At 40.7% G+C, this 24,000-nt stretch overlaps 1 protein-coding gene across 1 annotated transcript in view; it reads left to right on the top strand.

The window, feature by feature from the left end:
* Wdfy2 (WD repeat and FYVE domain containing 2) overlaps positions 1 to 24,000 on the top strand; it is a 128,422-nt gene that overhangs the window by 38,352 nt on the left and 66,070 nt on the right. The window contains exon 2 of the mRNA XM_057786281.1: positions 9,138 to 9,205. Within this exon, the coding sequence (XP_057642264.1) occupies positions 9,138 to 9,205 (68 nt within the window). The remainder of the gene's footprint in view (positions 1 to 9,137; positions 9,206 to 24,000) is intronic.

Here is a 24,000-nt window from a genome sequence, read left to right as displayed (position 1 = left end):
GTCTACAGAGTGGGTACCAGGACAGTCAGGCTCACACAGAGAAACCCTGTCTCAAAAAACAAAACAACAGCAACAAAACCCCCCAAAAAGTCACAAACACCCCCCTCCCTGCAACACAGGAAAAGGTTATTATGGGGAGGCATGTATATGCTCGGAAGAGTGGTTGGATTTTGTGAGACTTTTTTATGTTTTCTTGTTTTTAAAATATGGGTAATTCTGTTGTAGTCAGCTAACTTCCAGACTGGAACAGTGGCAACCTTGTTGGCTCCTTCGTCCTTTGATTCCATCTTCCTTCTGTTGTACCTCAGTTGTTACTGCTGTCAAAATCAGTGTCCGGAGACTTCTTTCATGGTGCAAACATGGTTCAGAAACTCTTTTTATTCTTCCTTTTTAAGGTATCATGCCTGATTCTTTGAGCCCAAGTTTCAGTTGGACTGAAATGCTGCCCTGCTCTGGAGTGCCCAGATGGATCCCATTATCACACTGTCAGCTAGGCTGGCTTTGGGTCACTCCGCTTGCTGCTATATTCTAATTGCTGTGTTATTGATGGCCCTATGAAAATGCCAATTTTAGAAATTCTGAGTTGTATTTATTTATTTGTTTAGATTTTTTTTTTTTTTTAAAAAAGACAGGGACTTTCTGTGTAACTCTAGCTGGTGCAGTTTATTACCTAGACCAAGCTGGCTCTCAGAATGATCCTCCTGACTCTACCTCCTGAGTGCAGGGACTACAGCTGTGTGCCGCTGCTTATTCCTTTTTTACCGCGCATAGCTAGCTGCAATTTTAAGTGTATTTTAGTTGACTTTCTGTATATAAGCAGTATTGTAAAGCCCTTAACACTGTTCACTTCCAGAACATCTTCATCATCACAGAGAGACTGTCCTTTCCTTCTCCCTGTAGCTCTGCTATGACTTAGGTGACAGGAGAGAGCAAATGCTTCCACTTGCTGATCTGGGGTCCTGACAGTCAGGACATTCTGAGTGGCTTCTTTTGCTTCTCAGTGTTAATATGACATTTCTCTGGAGCCTTAATTCCATGCCGGCCACTGTCACAGGTGACAGGAATTTACCCACAGTGGATGGAGCCAGGATCAACATTTAAATATAGGCTATTTCTCCAGTGATATCCAGGTTCTTCCTTCTGCACAATGCTGACAAGCATGAGCGAATCACTTAGGTTCAAGGCTTCTACTCATAGTTCCTTTGCTATGAGAACAGATGACATTCCTGACAACCAGGCTCTGCCAGCCTCTGACCCGCTAGTGTGTCACTTCTGAGACCCTCTATTATCAAGAATATGTTTATTTTTCTCTTTTATGTTTTATTCTTTTTCCTTTATATATTCACTTTAGCATTCAAAAGCAACCCCTCTGTTAAATAGCATAGGTGATAAAAATATCAGTATTAGAACATGTAAACCCAGAGGCATTCTTAAGAGTTTAATATAAAAATTCTCAAAAATTTTCACAGTTATCAGGAGAACTCCTGTCTCCCAGGTGAATAGCCTTGCTGACTGGGACTGACTGCTGATGTCATGTGTCCTCATAAAGACACAGCGCAGGGTGGTCCTGGAGCTTTGTTGTGTCTGACGAGTCCCAAAGGCCTCATGAGGGCTCTTCCTTAGTGAGAAGTGCTGTGCAGAGACACCGCAAGCAGGAGGGTGTCAGGAAGCCAGATGCCCACAGTGGTGAAGGACAAACTGCAACACGCTTGCCACTAAAACACAGACCACAGCAGGACTTGAGGGAACAGAACACATAAAAGCCAGACCACAGAGCAAGGACACAGTTTGCAGACACAGGTTCTGCTTACTCCCACAGCTACTCAGTAAAGCCCATGGGACTTCCTCCAGGGCCCAGACTGCTATCCAGAGACCCTGGCCAGAAAACCTGCCTCTGGGTACCAGTACTTGCTTACATTAAAACTGTAAGTAAAATGAATTTACTTATAGTTTTGCCTAAAACTGGGGAGAAGAAAAAATCCTGGTCTGTCTCTACTTTGTCCACAGCACTCTTACAGTTTACAAACAAGGTGGCAGGGAAACTCAGAAGTGCTCGGTGTTAACCATGATCTGTTACCAGGACTGGAGCTAGAGTTCATCAGCATTCCCAGCATGGTGCGAGATTTCCTCTAGGAACCCTAATCCCTGTCATCATTCATACATGGGTGGTGACAGATGATAGTGCAGTTGTGATCATCATCTTCGTTATGTGTACCTGTCACATGGGTCCCTTTATCTTCATTTTAAGGCTCCATTTTATCCACTTAAAAGTACTTTCAAACCTGACAGTCATGCCTCTTGTGATTTCTGTAACCAGTGTAAACTGTGAAGGTTCTCCCAGACTGTGGAGTAGAAGAGACACGCCTCCGGTGGTAAAATGTCCAGGGAAGGTGGCTGTCACGTGCACACCTTAAGGCTGATCATGTTTGTTGAGCAGTAATTCCTTCCACTCAAGGAGCCGGGCTGTGGCACTCTACACCTCTTCTCCAGCTACCGACTGATGGCGCTGCTTAGAGGCGCTGCATTAAAGAACATGGCCAGTGTCTGTGAGTCAGCAGAGCGGTGTAGGTCTTTAACAGTGGGGTCCTTGATTTGAGGAATTGAACTCTGTGGCAGAAGCGACTGGGGACTGGATGGCGCCCAGCTTTAATTGTCGTTATGCACTGGCAGCTTCTGGGCACCAAAAATACGTAGGGCATCAATGAAGATTAGATTTAGGTTATTTACTGTGTGAACTGAATGCAGTATTTATTAGGAACAACATAGTCATCAGAAATCTATTATCCAAGCGAGAGCTTTTACCTTTGGGTTAATCTCTCACGTCCACTTTCTCAGAATCTCTGCAGTTGTCTTTGCGTTTGGAACATTTTTTATCCATTAAACCAATTACTGTAAAAACTACCAGAAGACACTGACTAACATCCCCTTGCTCAAACTCTTCCTACTAACAGCTTGCCAGGGGCAGGTTCCTTGTCTGTGTGTTGCAGCGGCAGCGAGTAATCTGTTGGAGAGGCTTTCCCTGGAAACCCAGATTTACCACACACAGTGGAATTTGCTCTCTACCCCTCACCCCAAGTTACTTCAGTGATGCAAAAACAGTTGTCCTCAGGGAATTGAAGCTCGTTGCCATGGTAACTAATGAAGGTTGCCTCATTCTCAGGCACATTTTTAAAACCTAGATTTCAACATGGATTGTCTTTTTTTTTTTTTAGTAGCTTAGCAACCTGTGATACAATGTTTGTTGACACCCCAACCCTCCCTTTTCTCCTCAGAAAATTGAGCTCTGAAGATAGTATTTGTTCGCTGTGAGTTTAGTGTAGTTTTTTATTTAGATGAGAATGATCTTACTTTCTAGATCTGAAATCAGGGCGCATTCTGTCTCTAAAGGGCCGTTCCTTTGCTTTTCAGTGACCTAAGCTGGGAGATCTCTGCACTTGTTTTTCTCCCACACCCCTTGGCTGTTGGTTCTATTCAGGGGCTGTGCTCAGCGTTCTCTTCTCATTTACTGCTCCCAGCTCCTGTGTGCTGTGACTCCTAGCTCACACCTTACATTGATTCCAGGTAGGCAGTTCCTGCTCTGGCAGCCCGAGTGAACTCTCCCACACTCAGTGTGTTCCAAGGTAAACACTGCTTTCCACAAAAAACAAACAAACAAACAAAACCACTTGCTAATAATGAAAGGTCCCACTGTTCTCAGATACCCACAGTCAGTTGGCACCCGAGCCTGACACTACATTTCTCAACCACTAAACATCTGTCCTTGTGGTTTTAGACCCTTGGCATGCTCTCTCCCTACCCCAAGCTTGGTACCATCACCCACTCGCTCAGTGCTAGGTCAGGATTGATCAAGGCCATATGGAAATAAAATAATAAACCAACCTCAACAGAAGCAGGACGATGGGAGGACCCCAATCTCTCCCTAGCAGTGGAGTCGTTGCACCCAGGCGCAGGGACTTAGGGCTTTGTCGGGAAGTCAGGGGACCTTTGGGGAGAGAAGTTTTATCAGTGGAGGGAAGTTTTATCAGTGGATGTGCCCCTTACAGGCTCAGGGCTGAATGAGTTCAGCACATGTTCTGTATGTTGTTTTCCAGTCAGGCAGGTGTTCTTATCCTTATGTTGAGTTGGGAGTTTCTCAGCTGTCTCAGGTTGTTTTAGGTCATTAAGCCCGCACTGTGCTGGAGATATGTTGTACATCATAGGCAGTGCTCTACCACTCAGTCAAGTCCCCCAGACATCTTGTCTTTTTTGGGGTGGGATGGGACTAGTATAAATTGAAGTTTCTGGGGGTGGGTAGAAAGCCAGGTTTGTGTTAGAGACTGAATCACTGAGTAACATTTTGCAATTGTTGACAGAATGTTGCAGATCTGGAGCCAGTTATCTGGGGCTGTTTTTCAGTCTCTTTGAAAGTCTTTTATTGCCCACTCTTTGTCTGGCCTGACTAAACCTTTGACATGTAATTTTTTTATGTGTTTATTAGCATATGTTAATTATACTTATTAGGCATCATTGTATCATTTTCATGCGTGTGCATAATGTATTTTTACCATCTCTTGTCCCTGTCTACTCCTCACTTTTCCTGTTTAAGCAGCTTCTTAGCAGAGCGCTGGCTTCCACCAGTAAACTAAGAATGACATCACTCTTGGTCCCAACTAGTGAATTGATTTGGTCTGGCTTTGTTTTGTTCTGTTACTAATAAAAGCACATGTATTTACTGTCAGTGTAGAACACACTATTTGATATAACCCAATTCCTGTTCCCAGACCATGGCCTGTCATAATTGGCTCAGAATAAATTACCTCTGAGGAGAAAGCAAACCAATTACTTTAGGGCAATCAGGACTTTCCTTGCTTCCCGCAAACAAACAAATGGGGTTCTGTCTCTAGCTCCTCATCTAAGTGGCCTCTATAGCCCTCCATGCCCTTCTGGCTGCTCCTTTTCTCACCATTGCAGCTCACTAGGGCAGTCTCCCTGTTTGTCCATCGGCTGTCCTCAGGACCCCCGTATGCTCTCATAGTCTTTAGTCCTTGCCTCCCTTTACTGTAGTTCTGCGTCTGCGAGCTATCCCGTGAATTCGTGCAGCTTCCCCTACCAGCCCCCCACCATGAAAGAGGGCAGGGCAGTCGGCAGGGGCCCAGTTTCCTTTCCCAGCACACTGACCTCTACTGGCTTAACCCTGTCTCTGAGTTATAGTTATTTTCCTGTCTTCTTTGCTTCCCTTCCTCCCTCCACCACCATCCCTGGGGAAGCAAGAGATGTGAGGTAGCTGGTCACACTGTGCCTGCAGCTAGGAAACAGAGATGAATATTATGTTCTGCTTTTATTCAGGGTAGGACCTGAGCCCTTGTGGTGGTGCCAGTCAACTTGACAATGAAGACTAACCATGACATCTTTTATTTATTTGACTAGTTATCCAGGTTGTGCTGGCAGTGGCTCAAAAAAGGGGGGCATACCTTCCTTCTTCCTAATTTTTAGGGGGAGCTTTCTGTAACCAGTGAGGATGCTCTGAGTGTGAATTTTCCATGAATACCTAGTATGGCTCATCTTCATTGTCTGCTTGACTGGATTTGGAATCACCTAGGAGACGCTGGGCATGTTTGTACCAGCATTTACAAAGAGAATTTCAGAGAGAAAGACTCGCCTTGAATGTGAGTGCTTACATCTTGTAGATGGGGTTCTGAGTTGAATTAACGGGAAGGAGGAGAAAACCAGCTGCTTACCAGCATTTGTCTCCCTGTTCTGTGCTTTGCACTCAGGTGACCAGTCACTGTGCCTTCAGACTGTAAGCCAAGATAAAACCACCCTTTAGCTGCTTCTTGGTTTTGGTTTGTATTTGGTTTGTAGGGACAGGAAAGTAGCTAGTAGATGCCCTACATTAAGTTAAGGAAGACTCCTTCCACTTGAGATGTACTCTTTTGTCATGAAAAATTGAATTGTGTTAAATGCATTCCAGTTAGATCAGCTACTTTCAACCTGTGGGTAGAGACCCCCTGGGGGTCAACTAAGACCACTGTAAAACACAGATATTTATAGCACAGTTCACAATGGTAGCAAAATTACAGCTATGAAGTAGCAATGAAAATAATTTTTTGGTTGGGGGGGTCACCACAACATGAGGAACTATATTAAAGGGTCACAGCATTAAGAAGGTTGAGAACCACTGAGTTAGATGATCAGAGATGCTCTACTTTACTAATATACTGTGTTATATGGGTTGATTTTCTTACTCTAAATGACCCTTGGATCTTAGAATAAGTCCCAACTGATCATGATGTACAATCCTTCTGTTGTGCTGTTGAGTTTGATTTGCCAGTGTTTTATTGAGAATCTTGGCATCTATATTCATAAGAAATATGAACTTGAGATTTTTTTTTAATGATGTGTTTGCCTAGCTTTGGTGATTTTTTTTCTTCATTTATGGGATGGGTTGGGTTTTAAGTTTATTTTATTAGTTCTTTGAGGGTTTTTGGCTTTGTACAGTGTGGTTTGATCATACTTGCCCTGCTCCCCTACCTCTTTTCAGATCCACTCCACTTTGTCTATCCACTGACCTTTGTGCCCCCCCCGCCCCCGTCTTTTTAAACAAAGCAAAACAAATCCATTGAAGACCAGTTTGTGCTGCCCAGATATCCTTGCTATGAGGTCTTCCGCTGGAGCACAATCAGCTCATCAGGAGATGTACTCTTAGAAAACGGTCTCCTCCCTCCCAGTACCTAACAGTTGCGTCACCATTTGCGTCACTGCTGGGGTGGACTTGTATGCCAAGCCCTCCCTCCAGGCTGGCGTTTGGTCTGCCTTGATCTGGCACAGGTTTTGTGCTCGCTGTCACAGTCGCTGGGAGTTGATGGTGCAGCTGTTCTGTGTCCTGAAGATGCTCCTCTGGAGTCATCCACGTCTCCTGGCTCTTACACTGTTGCCTTTTCTGCAACAATCCCTTAGCCTTGGGATGTTTGTGTGTGTGTGGAGTATATAAATTCCCACTGGGGCTAAAGTAGTCACTTACTCTACACTTCGGTCAGCTTTGGGTCTCTGTGTTAATCACCATCCACTGCAAGTGGACACTTCAGTTAGGGTTCAGAGATGCCTTGGTCTGGAGGTGCCCACTTAGACTTTCATTTTTGCAGGGCAGGTTCAGCTGATAGTTTTGGTTGATAGTTGTTTCATTAAGTACCTCCCCTCTTTCTGTCCTCCAGTCTATGAGAAGTTGGTTATTGATGCCCTATTGAATGGAATGAGTTGTTTTTCTTTCTCTGCCTTTAAGATTTTTTTTTTCTCCTTGGTGTTTGATTTGATTTTAATCTCTGTGTTGATCTGGTATCGTCTATCTTGGAGTTCTTTGGGGTTCTTGGATGTGTGTGTCTTTCACCAAATTTGGAAAATTCCTATCTGTTTTTCCGGAAGTGCTTTTCTCTACCTCTCTCTTCTCGCAGGACCCCATGTTTGTGTGCTGCTGACCTAAACCATGCTGCCCGGCTCCCCTAAGCTGTGGCTTTGTTGTTGCTTATTTTGTTTCTGTCAGTTATTCTTTTCAGTGGCAGCTTCTCATCCGGGCTCATTTGTCCTGGCTTCAGGCTTGCCTCTTCTCTTTTGTCTGCTCAGACCTCCTGCAGGTCTTCCCTGGTCTTTCTTGTTTCTCTAGCAGTTTGGTTTCAGTTACCGTGCTCTGCAATATTTCAGCCCAATTTCCTTATAGAATATCCATCAGAAGTAATGCTTTCAGCCCAATTTCCTTATAGAATATCCATCAGAAGTAATGCTTTCAGCCCAATTTCCTTATAGAATATCCACCAGAAGTAATGCTTTCAGCCCAATTTCCTTATAGAATATCCACCAGAAGTAATGCTTTCAGCCCAATTTCCTTATAGAATATCCATCAGAAGTAATGCTTTCAGTCCAGTCATACATTCCATACTGGTTTTGTTTTGTCGTCTGTGAGTTCTTAGGCGGTCTGCCGGTAAGCCCAGTGCTTGGACTTCTTCCTGGTTAATTTCTGTCACTTTTGATGATCTGTGCTTTCTATTTCATTGTATACTTCAGAGTTTCCTGTTGAGAGCGGGTAAGAATGCAGTAACCCTGGGAGTAAGATTCTCTGGAACATAGCTGTCTTACTTATTTTTGTGATTTCTACAAGGGCTGGATTCCCCGTGTATAATCTTTGAAAACTTTTCCGCCGTCTCTGAGGTCAGCCAACAGTCTGGGTCCAATAGGAAAAGGAATGTTGCTGTCATTCATTTCTGTAAGGACGTCCTTCAGCCCTAAGAGGTTTGAGTCAATGGTCAGCCTCTGTTGTGGTCACTCACTGGACACTCAGGTAATCGGAACACATGCCACCACATTGTTGAGGACTTGTCTCCAATCTTGCTCCAGCAGCCTCCATGGCTACCTGCCAGATGGAGCCTGGATGGTGGAAGATACTGAATGCTGGAATTCAGCGCCATGCTCCTCCCCCCTTTTGTTCCTAGTTCAGTACTTCTCCAGGTGATGAAAATGTTATTTAGTAGATCTCAGAATTCGAAATGATTGTATCAGTTCTTGTCAGCTCAGTAGTTAATTTGGTAGAGAGACTGATTTTTCAGTGTTTTTTACTTCAACATCTTCTAGGATATCACTCCTGTATTGATTCCTTAATTTAAAGGAGGATTTATTTATTTATTTATTTATTTATTTATTTATTTATTTATTTATGTGTGTGTGCGCGCGCGCACGTGTGTGTACATGCATGTGTACCTGGAAAAACTGTTTCTTTTTGAGATAAAAGCCTGGCTTACAAGGCATGAACTTAATTGTTTTTTTCCCTTTCCTGTTATAAGTTACATATTATTTTATGTGATCTCTGCACTTTCCACAGAGCAGTTTCTCTGTGGTTCAGTAGTAATGACCTGTGGTTTCCTAAAACAGTGGATGCTTTCAGATCACTAGTGAAAGACCAGACACTTGGAAAGACAAAACTGTAAAGTGAAATATTTTTTTAAAATGTAAGAAATATAAGATTATTGGATAGACTCATGTAGTACACATCTCTATTATACCTGCCACGAATCTGTACATATATAATATTGAAAGGTTTGATTTCTGTGTATTACTGTCTTTGCATGTCTCCAAAGGCTGTGATTTCATGTATCCATTTTCCTCTGTTGTAGGACAGTTCGTGTTTGGTTAAAGAGGGACAGTGGACAGTACTGGCCAAGCATATACCATGCAATGCCTTGTAAGTATCTTGGTTTCCTGAGAACCCAGATATCTATCCCAGTGGCCCTTCCTTTCCTGTTTACCTTTTTGTATTTTTATCTCGAGTTGTTAAACCATTTATTCAAAATTCAAGACACTCAGCATTGAGTATTCCATTCTCGAGAATCGAAACATTCTAATTGGAAGTGAATCTGTTTTTATCAAAATCTTCCTGGAGAAATATTCTTTGTATACTAATTGGTACAGGAGTTTACTAGTTTACATCGTTGTCGTAAGCCGTCAAGGCAGTAGTGGACTCAATCAATGGCAGCAACCAGTTTTCCACTCTGGGAGATCCCAAATCTGAAAGGGGAGGAGAGGACAGGAGCGAAGAGGCGGGTGAAGAAAAGAATTTCCTAGATTGTTGCTCTAATACAAGTTCCTCTACAGCTGAAAAACTGACCTGTCAAGTTAGAACATTACTTTTAGTCTAGAAATTTCATTCTTTAAAATTAGTGAGATTTGCCAGGCAGTGGTGGCACATGACTTTAGTCCCAGCACTTGGGAGGCAGAGGTAGGTGGATCTCTATGAGTTCAAGGCCAGCCTGGTCTGCAGAGCAAGTTCCAGGACAGCCAGAGCTGCAACACCGAGAAACTGTGTCTCAAAAAAGAAAAAGAAAGGAAGGAAGAAAGGAAGAAAAATTAATGAGGTTATTTATTCTATTGTTTGTTTTGGTGTAAAATAATTGTTTGATTTTATACGATAAACATTTTTTTCTTTTCTTTTTTGTTAAGATTGGGTCTTACTGTACACCTTGTCTGATCTGGAACTTGCTATGTAGACCATTTTGGCCTCAAATTCACAGAGGTCTATCTGCTTTTGTCTCCCCCTATATCTCCACTGTCGGGGACTGGAGTACTGGGATTAAAGACTTGTGCAGTCATGCCCAACATCCATTTAAATCTTAATTAAAGTTGGCATTGTAGAAAAATCTCCCTGACTTGTTAGGGCTCATATGCTCTTTGACTGCTTGTGATGTGGGTCTCATCCCGTCAGAAGTACCCGGCTTCAGAAGAATATGACACTATGCCAAGACAAAGTAGGTTCTAGGTGATTTATTTATGCCTCTGACAGAGGAATACTATAATATTTTGCCTATTCATGAGTAAATGATTTATTTTTTATAGTTTTTATACAGTGTATTTTGATTGTGTTCCCTATAACTCATCCTAGATCCCCCCCACTTCCTTACCCACTCAAAATCTTGTCCTCTTTGTTTCAAGAAACCAAATGAAAACAGCCCCCCAAAATGAAAATCAAAACAAACAAAAATCACTAAGATCCCATATGTCAAAGCAAAACAAAGAGCCCCCCCCCCCACCTACCCATTCAAAACTAAACTCATGGAGTTCATTGTCTTGGCCAACTACTCCTGGAAATGGGCCTGCCCTAGAGTATGGTTGATATGGACAGTGACAAATCAATTGGAGGGGGGAACCCCGATTTTCCTTTTCCTTGCAGGTATCAATTGTAAATAGCTTCCTAGTTAGTGGTAGGGCTTTGTGTCTACTTGCTTTCTGGGATTTGGCTGGCTTGACTGTGCAGGGCTTGTTTGTGCTACCACAGTCTCTTTGAGTTCCTCTGTGAATCAGTCCTCTTATGTCTGCAGACAGTTTCTTTGGGGTCACCCATTACCTTTCCACCTCCTTTTCTGCATAGGTCCCTGAGACCGAGGGTAGGCTTTATGAAGACATCCCCGTGAGGACTGAGTGATCCAAAGTCTCTCGCGCTAGGCATATTGTGCAGTTGTCGGTCTCTTTGTTAATTACCATCGACTGCAAGAAAAAGCTTCTGCGGGCATACGAATATGTCATTTGGAGGTATTATGCTGTGTTCCTTTATCAGAATAGTAGTAGTGGGATTTCCCTTGGGCCCATGACTTATCCAGTCTCAGGTATTTGGCCACATTAGCAGTGTTAGAAATGGGTTCCACCTCTCGAATGGGCCTTAAATCCAATTTTAAAAAGTTGTTGGTTACTTTCATAACATTCATGCCATGGTTGTACCAGTATATGCTGTAGGCTTGTTGCGATGATAGTCAGTGGTATTGACAATGACTTTTCTCCTCTGGTAGTGTGCAGAGTGCCTGTTAGTACTGGGAGTACAAGTCAGTATGGGTAAAGCTTCTAGTTGATAACACCAACTTCTCTATGTTCTGTTATTTAAGTGTTGTCAATAGCAATAGGCCTTACCATCAGGTTGTGAAGAGGAACCAGTAGACCTGGTAGTAGCCTGTGATGTAAGGGGTGGGGTTCATGGAACCATTTTGGGCAATACCTGAACAAGAGCCCTGGCATGTGAAGTTTTACTTAGTGATATAAAATGTCAATTGTCTCCTCCATTATAAATGACTCCATTTGAATTTTTCCATTCATGTATATATTTTAGGATGTCAATTGTCTCCTCCATTATAAATGACTCCATTTGAATTTTTCCATTCATGTATAGATTTTAGGAAGCTTCTATGGTTATAGGTTTCCATATGGGTTTCAAAAGACTTTATTGTGAGTAGTCCTTCACCATATTCCTTCCTTTACCCTGCTCTCCCATCCTACTCTGCGCTTAGTCCTTCTTTTCTAGTTTCTCCTGTATCTTTATATAGCCTATATTTTTATTTCACTGAAAGTTCTATTTCTGTTCCTCCTCAGTGCTTTACTAGGTACCTAACATTTGTGGTTATTTGGATTGAAACACTTATCTGCAGGTTAAAAGCTAATATCTATGTATAAAAGAAATAATGCAATATATTTTTGGGGGGGGTCTGGGTTACCTCACTCAGGAAGATTGTTTCTGCCTGCACCCATTTATTTACAAATTTTATTTTTCCTAGTAGTTAAATAATATTCTACTGTATAAGTGCATCACATTTGTTTGTCAGTTGATGGACATCTAGCCGTTTTCAATTTCTGGCTATTATGAATATAGCAGCAATGAACATGAGTGAGCAAATATCTCAGAAGTAGATGTAGAGACCTTTAGTATTTGTCCAAGAGTGGTATAGCTGGAAGGTTGATTTTCAGCTTTTTAAGGAACTTCCACAATGGTTTTCACAGTGGTTGTACAAATTTCCATTCTTACTAGCAATGAATAAGTGTTCTCCTTCCCCCAAATCCTTACCAGCATGAACTGTCATTTGTTTTATTTATTTTGACCATTCTGACTGGGGTAAGATGAAATGTCAAAATAGTTTTAATTTGCCTTTCTCTGATGGCTAAAGATGAATACATACATACATACATAATGTCTAACATTACTGTGTCTCTCAGTCACTTGCATTTTGTCTTTTGAGAACTGTGCTTAGTTCTTGTGACAGTTTGAATAAAAATGGCCTCCATAGGCCCACAAGGGAGTGGCACTATTTGGGGATGTGGCCTTGTAGGAAATGTGTCACTGGAGGTTGACTTTGAGATTTCAGAATCTCAGGCCAGGCACAGTGGTTTACTCTCTTTATAGAACTCTCTGCTTCCTCTCCAGCACCATGTCTGCCTGCCTGCTCATGCTTCCTGCCGTGATGACAATTGACTAAACCTCTAAATCTGTAAGCCAGTCCCAATTAAATGTTTTCCTTTGTAAAAATTGCTGTGGTCATGGTGTTTCATCACAGCAAGAGGAACCTTAACTAAAACAGTTCTGTACCCCATTTTTATATTGCATTGTTTTCTTGATATCCAGTTGTTTTAAATTCTTTATATATTTTAGATAATAGCCTGCTATCAGATGTGTAATTGGTAGCTTGCTGTTTTGCCAAATGATGGTGTCCTTTGCCATACAGAACCTATTCAGTTTCATGAGATAACAATAATTAATTGCTTATCTAATGCCTACAGTATTGATGTTCTGATCAGAAAGTCCATCCCTGTGATAATAATGAGGTCAAGCCTGTTCCTCACTTTCTCTTTTACCAGATTCAGGGTATCTATGTTATGGTCATATCCTTGATTTTGGGGTTGAGTTTTGTTCTGGGTGATAAATATGGATCTGTTTGCATTCTTCCACATGCAGCCACCCAGCTTAACTACCTAGCACCATTTGTTGAAGATACTGTCTTTTCTCCAGTGTGTATTTCTGTCTTCTTTGTCAAAAAATCATATGCCCATATGTGTGTCGTTTTATGTTTGGGTCTTTGATTCAGTTCTATTGATCAATGTGTTTATGTCAATACAATGCTATTTTTTATTACTATAGCTCTGTAGTACATCTAGAATCAGGAATGATGACACCTCCAGCAGTTACTTTATTATTTGAGATTATTTTAGCTATCATTTTTTTCTTTTTTTTTTTGTGTGTGTATGTGTTTTCCATATGAAGTTGAAGATTGTCTTTTCAATTTCTGTGAAGAATTATGATGGAATTTTGTTAGGAATTGCATTGAATTTGTATATTACATTTGGTAGGGTTGTCATTTTTAAAGGATTAATCCTACTAATCCATGAGCATCTTCTGCATCTTCTGATATCTTACTCAATTTCTTCAGTGTCTTTTTATTATGCGAGTCTTTCAATTGTTTGGTTAGAGATACCCACATATATGCAGCTATTATGAAAGGTACTATTTCCTTGGTTTATTCCTCAGAGTGCTTTTCATTTGTGTCAATGAAGGATACTCATTTTTATGTGTTAATTTTCTATCCTGATACTTCGTTGAAAGTGTTAATCAGATGTAGAAGTTTCCTGGAGCAATGCTTAGGGTCTTTTTTGAATAAAATCGTATCATCTGCAAATAAAGACACTTTGACTTTTTTCCTGTTTGTATCCCTTTGATCTCCTTCAGTTCAGTTGTCTTATTGCTCTAGCTAAGACTTCAAGTACCATGTTGACTAGGTATGGAAAGAGTAGACAACCTTGTCTTGTTCCAGATTTTAGTGGAAAAACTCTGAGCTTCTTTCCATTTAAGAGGATGTTGGTTGTGGGCTTGCTGTAAATATCCTTCAGTATGTCTCTTGTATCCCTGGTTTCTCCAGGACTTTTATCATGAAGGGATATTAGATTTTGTCAAAGGCACTCTTTGCAATGAATGTGATGATCATGTGGTTTTCTTTGAGTCTATCTGTGTGATGAATTATGTTTATTGATATTTGTATGTTGAGCCATTCCTGTATCTCTGGATTGAAGCCAAGTTGTTCATAATGGATGATCTTAATGATGTGTTCTTAAATTGGGTTTGCAAATAATTCCATTAATAATTTTTATTTCTATATTCACATAAGGGAAACTGGCTTGTAATTTTCTTTTTTTGTCTGATCTTTGTATGGTTCAGGTATCAGGGTAATAGTGGGTTTGTTAAATTGAAAATGTTCCTGAAGCTTCTATTTTGTGGGATAATTGGAGTATTGGTGCTAATTCTTCTTTGAAGGTCTGGTAGAATTCTGTGCTGAATTCATCTAGTCCTGGGCTTTTATTTGGCTGGGAGATTTTTAATTACTACTTTGATTTTTTCATCTTGATTTAACTTTGCTAGATTGTATATGTAGAGAAACTCATCCATGTTTTTTAAGTTTTCAAATTTGGAGAAATACAAATTTTTAAAATATATCCTTATTATTTTTCGAATTTTCTTGATTTTTGTTTCTGTGTCTCTGTTTTTATCTCTAATTTATTAATTTAGATCTTCTCTCTCCTTCTTCTGGTGAATTGCCTAAACATTTGTCAATCTTGTTGCTTTTCTCAAAGAGCCACTCTTCATTTCACTGACTCTTTTATTTTGTTTTTTGTTTTTAATTTCATTGATTTCAGTCCCCAGTTTCATTATTTCTTGTCATCTACTTCTTTTGGGTGTTATTCCTTCTCTTTGTTCTAGAACTTCCAGGTGTGAAGCTAAGTTGTTGATATGAGATTCTGCAGTTTTTTGGTGTTATGAACTTGTGAAATTATGCTATGAACTTGCCCCTTGGAACAAGCCTCATTGTGCCCCATAGGTTTGGGTATGTTGTGTTTTCATTTCGTTCAGTTCTGAAGAGTTTCATATTTCCTTCCTGATTTCTGTCTTGGCCTATTTTTCATTCTCTAGTGAGTTGTTCATTTCCCATGAATTTGTATACTTTCTGCTATTTCTAGTGTGGTTGATACCCAGCTTTAATCAAGGGTATTCATATAGGATGCACGGCGCTATTTCACTTTTCTTCTGTTGGTTGAGGCTTGTTTGTTTCCTAATATGTGGTCAGTTTTGGAGAAAGTTTCACAAGCTGCTAAGAATAAAGAATATTCTTTAGCATTTGGGGAGAATGTTCTGTAGATGTCTGTTAGGTTTTTGATTTATGATGCTATTTAAACCCAACATTTCTCTGTTTAGTTTTTGTTTGTATGGTCTGCCTATTGGCAGGAGCAGGGTATTGAAGTCACCCAATATCATTGTGTTAGGGTTAATATGTGATTTTTAGCTGTAGTAGTGTTTCTTTAATGAACTTGGGTGCTATGGCTTGGTGCATAAATATTTAGACTTGTAATGCCCTCTTGGTGGATTTTTCCTTTAATGAGTATGTAGTGTCCTTCCTTATCTGTTCTGATTACTTTTGGTTTGACTTTTACTTTGTCAGATATTAAAATAGCTACAGCTGCTTGCTGCTTGGTTCCAGTTGCTTGGAATACCCTTTCCTTCCTTTACGTTAACGTGCTGTCTGTCTTTGATGGTGAAGTGGGTTTCTTGGATGCAACAGAAAAATCAAATCTGTTTTCTAATCCAATTTGTTATTCTGTGTCTTTTTATTGGGGGAATTGAGGACATTAATATTGAGAGTCATCAGTGTTATTGATTTTTGTTATTTTGATGTGGTGGTGGTATGTGTCCTTCCCCCAACCTCCCTTGATGTTCTGTTCTGAGATTATTTATTCCTTGTGTCTTTGGTGTAATTAACCTTCTCCTCAGCCTGAAGCTTTCTTTTATTGACTTCTATAGAGCTGGATTTGTGTACAGAATTTTGTTAAATGTAGTTTTATCATGGAGTGTTTTCATTTCCCTCTGTCTCAATTGTGATTGAGAGTTTTGCTTGGTATAATAGTCTGGGCTCCTTCTGCTGTCTCTTAGAGTTTGTAGAACACTTGTATAGGCCTTTCTGTTTTTTAGAGTCTCCATTGAAAAGTCAGGGGTTATTCCAGTAGGCCTGCCTTTATATGTGATTTGGTTTTTAACTCCATGTAGCTTTTAATATCCTTTCTTTGTTCTGTACATGTAGTGTTTCTATTATTATGCACTATGGGGAGGTTTTTTTTTTTTTTTTTTTTTTTTTGAGCTTGCCTGTTTGGTGTTCTGTATGATTCTTGTACTTTAGATTAGGGTACTTTTCTTCTAGTTTTGTTCTTTTTTTTTTTTTTTTTTTTTTTTGGTTTTTTGAGACAGGGTTTCTCTGTGGTTTTGGAGCCTATCCTGGAACTAGCTCTTGTAGACCAGGCTGGTCTCGAACTCACAGAGATCCACCTGCCTCTGCCTCCCAAGTGCTGGTATTAAAGGCGTGCGCCACCACCGCCCGGCCTAGTTTTGTTCTTTTATTGAAAATAGATTCTTTCCTCACATAATATATTCTATTATTGTTTACCCTCCTTCTACTCCTCCCAGTTTTTCCCCATCTCCTCTCCCATCTGGATCTACTCCCTTTCTGTCTCTCATTAGAAAAGAACAGGTTTCTAAGTGATAATAATAAAACAATAAAATATAATATAAAACAGTAATTATCACACCAGAGTTGGACAAGACAAACAAATAGAAGGAACGGGGTTCAGAAACCTAGTTGTCAACACACTCAAGAATAAAAACACAAAACTGGAAGCCATAATATGTACACGGAGGGCTTGATACAGATCCACGCAGGACGTGTGCATGATGCTCCAGTCTCTGAGTTCATATGAACTTTGAGATTTAGAGAGCCTTGTTTTCTTGGAGTTCTCCATCCCTTCTGGCTCTTATACTCTTTCTGCCTGCAGTTCATCAGGGTTCTCTGAGCTTTGAGTGGAGGGATTTGATGGAGCCATTCCATTTAGGGTTGAGTGTCTCTGCATAATCTGCATAATGTCTGACTGTTGGTTTCTGTAATTGTTCCCATCTACTGTAGAAAGAAGCTTTTCTGATGATGCTGAGAAAGGTGCTGATCTATGAGTATAGCACAATGTCATTAGGAGTCACTTAAAAAAAAAAAGACCAGTAGTAGTATTGATTTTACCCTAGACTGTCTAGTCTCTGGGTCTTGATTGCTCAAGCAGTGTTGGGTATGGGTTCTATCTCATGTAGCGGGCCTTAAAGTCAAATCAGATATTGATTGGTTCTCATAAAGTTTGTGCCACCATTGCCTTAGCTTATCTTGCAGGCAGGACACCATTGTAGAACAAAAGGTTTGTGGCTGGCTTGGTGTTTAAGGTTTTCTTTTGGTAGCACACCAAGTACCTTATTGTACCAAATATGCTCAAACATAGGAGTGAAGGCTCTATGTAGGCACCAGCTTGACTTCTCCATGTTAAATGAGTTGTGTAGGTATTATGTTTAGCAGTTGGGCCTTGCTGTCTGTTTGTGGAGAGCAACCTATTTCTCTTGGCAACAGCATGGGTTGTTTGGGGATCTCCTTGGGACCCTTTTGGCCAACACTCAATTAGATATAACCCAATCCCCAACCTGGAAGCTTCATTTGGTTACATGAGATGGCCATTTGGGACTGAGTCTCCCAATTATTTGACGATTTCATTTAGATTGCCTTCGTATATGTATATATTTTAGGAACCTTCTACTATATAATCTACCCCTCAAATGGTTCTTACTTTTGGCTATTTCTCCCTATATTCCCTTTTTCACCCCCTGCTTCTCTTTCTTACTTGATCCTCTGGTTCCAGCCCCTCCCTCCATCCATAGCTATTCTATTTCTCTTTCCTAATGAGACCTATCTGTATCTTCTAGTTCCTTACTGTTCCTATCAGTGGTTCTATAGATAGTAGCCTGATATCATTGACTTGACAGCTCTTAGTTATTAGCACACAGCATGGTATTGACACAAAAACAGACATGTTGATCAATGGAATTGAAGACCCAGACATAAATCCACACACATATGGATACCTGGTTTGTTGTTGTTGTTGTTTTTTTTTTTTTTTTATAAAGAAACCAGAAACACACAGTGGTAAAAGATAGTATCTTCAACAAATGGTCCTGGTCAAACTGGATGACTATATGTAGAATGCAAATAGATCCATACTTACAGTTTTGCATATAACAACTCCAAATGGACCGAAGGTCTCAACATAAAACCAGATACACTTAACTTTTTAGAAGAGAAAATGGGAAATAGTCTTGAACTCATTGGTGCAGAAAAGACTTTCTGAATAAAAAAATCATTAACACAGGCACTAAGATGAACAATTTAAGGGGCTAGAGAGATTTCTTAGCGGTTAAGAGCACTGGTTACTCTCTTCCAGAGGACCCAGGTTCAATTCCCAACATCCACAAGGCAGCTCACAACTGTTTGTAACTACAGTTCCAGGGGATCTAACACTCTCACACAGACATGAATGTGGACAAGACACCAATGCACATAAAATTAAATTAAATTTAATCTTTTAAAGAAGATCAACAATTAATAAATGGTTCTTCATGAAACTGCAAAGTTTCGGCACTGCAAAGGACACCATCATTGAGAAAAAGCGGCAGCCTACAGAAAGAGAGAAAAAAATTTTTTTTAACCAACTACACATTTGATAGAGGGCAGTTATCCAAAATTATATATAAAAAAAACCTCGAAAACTAGATATCAAGAAAGCAAATAACCTAATTTAAAAATGGGATGTAGATCTAAACAGAGAATTCTTAATAGAGGAAATTCAAATGCCTGAGAAACACTGAAAGAACTATTTAGCATCCTTAATCATCAGGGATATGCAAATCAAAATTACTTTGAGATTTTATCTTATCCCAGTCAGAATGGGTAAGATCAATAAAACAAGTTACAGCTCATGCTGACAAGGATGTGGAGTAAGGGGAACACTCACATTCATTGCTGGTGTGTCTTAGTTAGGGTTTTTTATTGCTGTGAAGAGACACCATGACCATAGCAACTCTTATAAAGAAAACATTAAATTGGGATACAGTTTCAGAGGTTCAGTCCATTATCATCATGATGGGGAGAATGGTGATGTGTAGGCAGATGTATAGCTGAGAGTGCTATATCCTACAGGCAACAGGAAGTTGACTGGCTGTCACACTGAGGGAAGCTTGAACAAAAGAGATCTCAAAGTTCACCCCCACAGTGACACACTTCCACAAGGTCTCACTTCCTAATAGTGACACTTCCTTTGGGGGCCATTTTCTTTCAAACTACCACATGGTGAGAATACAAACTTGTTGAGCCACTGTGGAAATGAGTGTGGCAGTTTGTCATGAAGATGAGAGTCCACTTACCTCAAGATCCAGCTCTACCACTCTTGGGCTTATACCCAAAGGTTTCTTCATCCTAACACAAGGACACTTGCTCAGCAATGTTCATTGCTCTATTCATAATAGCAAGAAATTGAAAACAACCTATTCTCAACAGAAGAATAGATAAAGAAAATGTGGTACATTTACACAACCGAGTATTGTAGGAGGAGGGGAGTGCTTGTTTGTCCCACTGCCCAGTGTCCGGCCGCCCAGCTAGCTTAGCCCTGAAATACTCACACAGAAACTGTATTTATTAAATCACGGCTTGGCCCATTAGCTCTAGCTTCTTATTGACTATCTCTTACATATTAATTTAATCTATCTCCATTAATCTGTGCATCACCATGAGGTTGTGGTCTACCAGCAAAGTTTCAGCACATCTACCTCCTGCTGTGGATTCATGGTGTCTCCCTGACTCCACCCTTCTTTCTCTCAGCATTCACTCCAGTCCTCCCTGCCTACCTAAGTTCTGCCCTATCAACAGGCCACTGCAGTTTCTTTATTCATTAATGGTAATCACAGCACACAAAGGGGACTCCACATCAGAGCATTACTCAGATATTGAAAAAAAAGACATCATGAAATTTATAGGTAAATGGATGGAGGTAGGAAAAAAAATTATCCCGATTGAGTGAGTTATCCCAGACCCAGAAAGACATACATGATATATATTTACTTATATGTGGATGTTAGCTGAGTGAGTGAGTTATCCCAGACCAGAAAGGCGTACATGATATATATTTACTTATATGTGGATGTTAGCTGAGTGAGTGAGTTATCCCAGACCAGAAAGGCGTACATGATATATATTTACTTATATGTGGATGTTAGCTGAGTGAGTGAGTTATCCCAGACCAGAAAGGCATACATGATATGTATTTCCTTATATGTGGATGTTAGCTGTTAAGTCTATGATTTAAAAAAGGACAAAAAACATTTCCTTTGCTTTTGACTTGTGTTTCTTCCTCTTCATCGGTACCCATGGTCTTTCTATAATGTCCCTGATTTCCTGTATGTTTTGTGTCTAGATATTTGGTGGGGGGGGGAGAATTTAACATTTTCTTTTTGAGCTATCCATTTCTTTTACCTTGTTTTCAAGACATGAAGTTGTCTCTTCAGTGTCTTGTAATCGCTTGTTGAGACTCACCTCTGAGATTTTTGTTTCACTTCCAAAAGTTTTAATCTTCAGTGTGGGTTTCCTTAATGATTCTATTTCTCTGTTAAATTGTGCCTTCACACTATGATGTTTGAAGTCATGATGTTCTTGACATAGATATCTGCTGTCTCCTCTTTTGGGTGCGTGTTCTGTTCCTTGGTTGCTGTTGCCCACTCTGGATCCTATCCTAGTGTGCCTGTGGGGTCCCTGATAGAGATGTGTCTGTGGGTGACCGATTGTCACAGAGGACTAGAAATGGGATAGAAGGAAAGACTGGAAGGGGTGACAGGAAAGAACTAGGGGACCCTGGGTCTGGATCAAGAGGTAGAGTCCCTAGGGGAAGGAGGCGAGCTGGACACATGGGCTTCTGTGGGCAGGCTGCAGCAGGACTGAGAGGAGAGACCAGAATGGAGGACAGGTAGGGTAATAAAGGTTGCTGCCCTGACTCCCAGTCTGGTGTGGCCACTGGAGTCCCTTGTGGAGAGTGGTTCTGCCGGTCATTCAGAGGGTGTCACAGATAAAGATGGTCTAGATGGGCTGAAAGGCCAAAACATGCATTATTAAGGATATGGTGGTTTTGGTTGTTTTTCAAATTATCTTTGAGGCTGTTGATGACTCCAGAATTTTCTATTAAGTAGGTGGTAGCCACAAAGCTGACCTGATTTTTCAACCCATTTTCTATGAAGAAGAAACTTTTGGGGATTCTGTACTTTACCTGTTTTGGTTCTAGCAGACAAAATTATAGGGTATAGGCCTGCCATTTTAGCTGCCTCACCCTGCTAATGTGAACTATTAAGCTGTGGTAGGAATCATGCTTTAGGAGCATGGGGGAGAAGAAAGGAAAAATTTGACTTTTTTCTTCCCCCATGACTTTAAGTGAAATAACCAGTTTTTTCCTCTGGTCTTGCCTGTTCATTGTACTTGACACATGGCTACCAAGAAGAGGCAAGGAGTGGCCATAACTGAACAGGGATTTATAGCTCCTGTGTTGTGCAGAACAGGCAGCAGAAGCACCTGTGCAGTGTGACGTAGGTATTGAGTAAACACCTATGGAATGATGGCATCTAATAACAGATGTGGTTTCCCCAAGAGCATGAGCTCTGCTTCTCTAATTGTGGTACGTCAGCTTTGAGAAGTAAGACTGTTTATTTGTTCAACCTTCAGAAGGGAATTAAAGCAGGCCTACTTCGATCCTTAGATGGTTTTCAGCATTGCCTGAGCAATTTGTTGGAATTATGCTATTGGACTCTACCCAAAGCAGCTGACTTCGAATCTGCGTTTTAGTAAAATCTCCAGGTGAAATCAATGTGTATTAAAGCTGAGACTATGATCTTGTAACACTATAGCTTATGTGTTGCTGAGCAATATGTACATATTTAAATGAACCCAGATGAAGCCCTGTACATATACAATATTGATTCATAAATACATAAATGATGTTAGTCAAACATTTACAACACGTCTGTTATACATAGGCCAATGATGGGTGCCAGAGGTTTGCAGATGAAGAAGGTTCATAGAGCAAGGCGATTTCTGAAATTTTTCATTCTTGGGTACTTTCAGTATTGCACACAGGTAAAAGAACAAACAAAGGCCATGTATATATTCATCACAGTTGTCAGAAATTAGTCTTTATTGTCATAGTGAAACTCATTACGTTATATGATAATTTTAAAATAAGTTGAAAAAACCAGAATTGGGCTTTTATTTTCTAGGAATCTTACAAATTCAGGGCACATAGTAACTAACTGCTTAGCAAGTATTTCAGTTTTACTCAGCTTGAGAGTAAGAATCATATTGCATAAGGAAAGAAGCTATACTTGACCATAGAGAACCTGAAGTGGATTTAAACTTAGAGAGAGATATTACTTAGTGTTATCCTTAATTAATGGTTAATTGGTATTGGCTGTAAAATAACTGAAAAAGAAAGAGAACCAATTGAATATATACTACAAGGCAGCTATGACCATGTTGTGTGTTTATACTGGTACAAAGTAAGTAATATTCCAAATGCAGAAGGTAGCTTCTTGACTTTTTCCTCTAGACTACTTTTAAAATATAATAATTGTTGTGTTTGGCAAGAGAGTAGGTATTCTGTATCTTTGGTAAAAAGTTGGTGTTTAACAGAGAAGGGGGCAGGCGCCCCTGGGTGAGAAGAGTGATGAAGGCTGAGTTTGATGCTGAGTGACTGCAAGGCAGTGTGTGATAACACTGAGTGACCTAGGGGAGTGACAAGCAGGCAAGTGATGATCAGCAGGTGCATCCATACAAGTCCCAGCTGCTGTCCTTGCTAGTGTCCTCATTGTTTTTTCTAAGCAGTTCATTTACCTGGAGGAAGGAAATCAAGAGAATCCAGCCCCGTGCAATTAAGGTTATTTTTTCTGAATCAGTCTGACTTTCCCAGGAGTTTAGCACTTTGACTAGGAAATGCTGGTCTTGGCCCCTAGAACTGGCAACATTAAACCTGGGCATTTGTGCATGGAGATGCAGTAGGAACTGATGGCAGGAAAGGAAGGATGAGTCAGGCAGAGGACCCTCTGATTCCTGCTGGGAGAAACCCAAGTGGTGATGTTGGAAGGCTTCCTTCCTCATCCTCCTGGGCCACCCAGAATTTTGTCAGGGCTCTGCCTGTGAGTGCCAGACAAGACGTCTTGGCCTAGCAGGTACACCCATATGTGCTTCTGTTTCCCTGGCTGTCGCTGCACGTGTGTGTCTGGCCTGCCTGTCACACTCTCCTGGACCTCTGTGATCTGTAAAGAGAAGGGCTGACTTAAAATCCTCTTGATGTCACTGTAGTGTTGAGCTGAACGTGGTCTGGGAGGACTGAAGCCGTGGAAAGAGGGAAAGCAGAAAAGAATCGTCTGTTTTCCTCTCTTTAGTTTTCTGGGACAGTTTATCCAGCTAATGTTAAACACTGCTTCTGGCTATGTGCGTCGTCCAGAGGATGTGGTGGTAAATACGGCGGTGGGGTCCTGCCCTCTGGACGCTCACACTGGGTGAAGGAGGCAGGTGCTAGCTGAGCACTGTCCACAGTCCCTTGAGATTACAGCTTGGGAAATAATGCAATAAGGACCTGGTCACTGGTATTCCCTGAAGAAAGTCTGCTTAAACTGTACTCAGCAGAAGTTTTGCATGTCTGTGCTGGGAATTGGACCTTATGCCTGTCTACTAAACACACTTGACTATATCTTTAGTGCTTCTGTGGAGAATTCAGGGTGCTTATTGCCTTGTT

Source organism: Chionomys nivalis, chromosome 12 (assembly GCF_950005125.1).
Source record: "Chionomys nivalis chromosome 12, mChiNiv1.1, whole genome shotgun sequence".
Taxonomy (NCBI): Eukaryota; Metazoa; Chordata; class Mammalia; order Rodentia; family Cricetidae; genus Chionomys; species Chionomys nivalis.
This window is presented reverse-complemented; position numbering and strand designations above follow the sequence as displayed.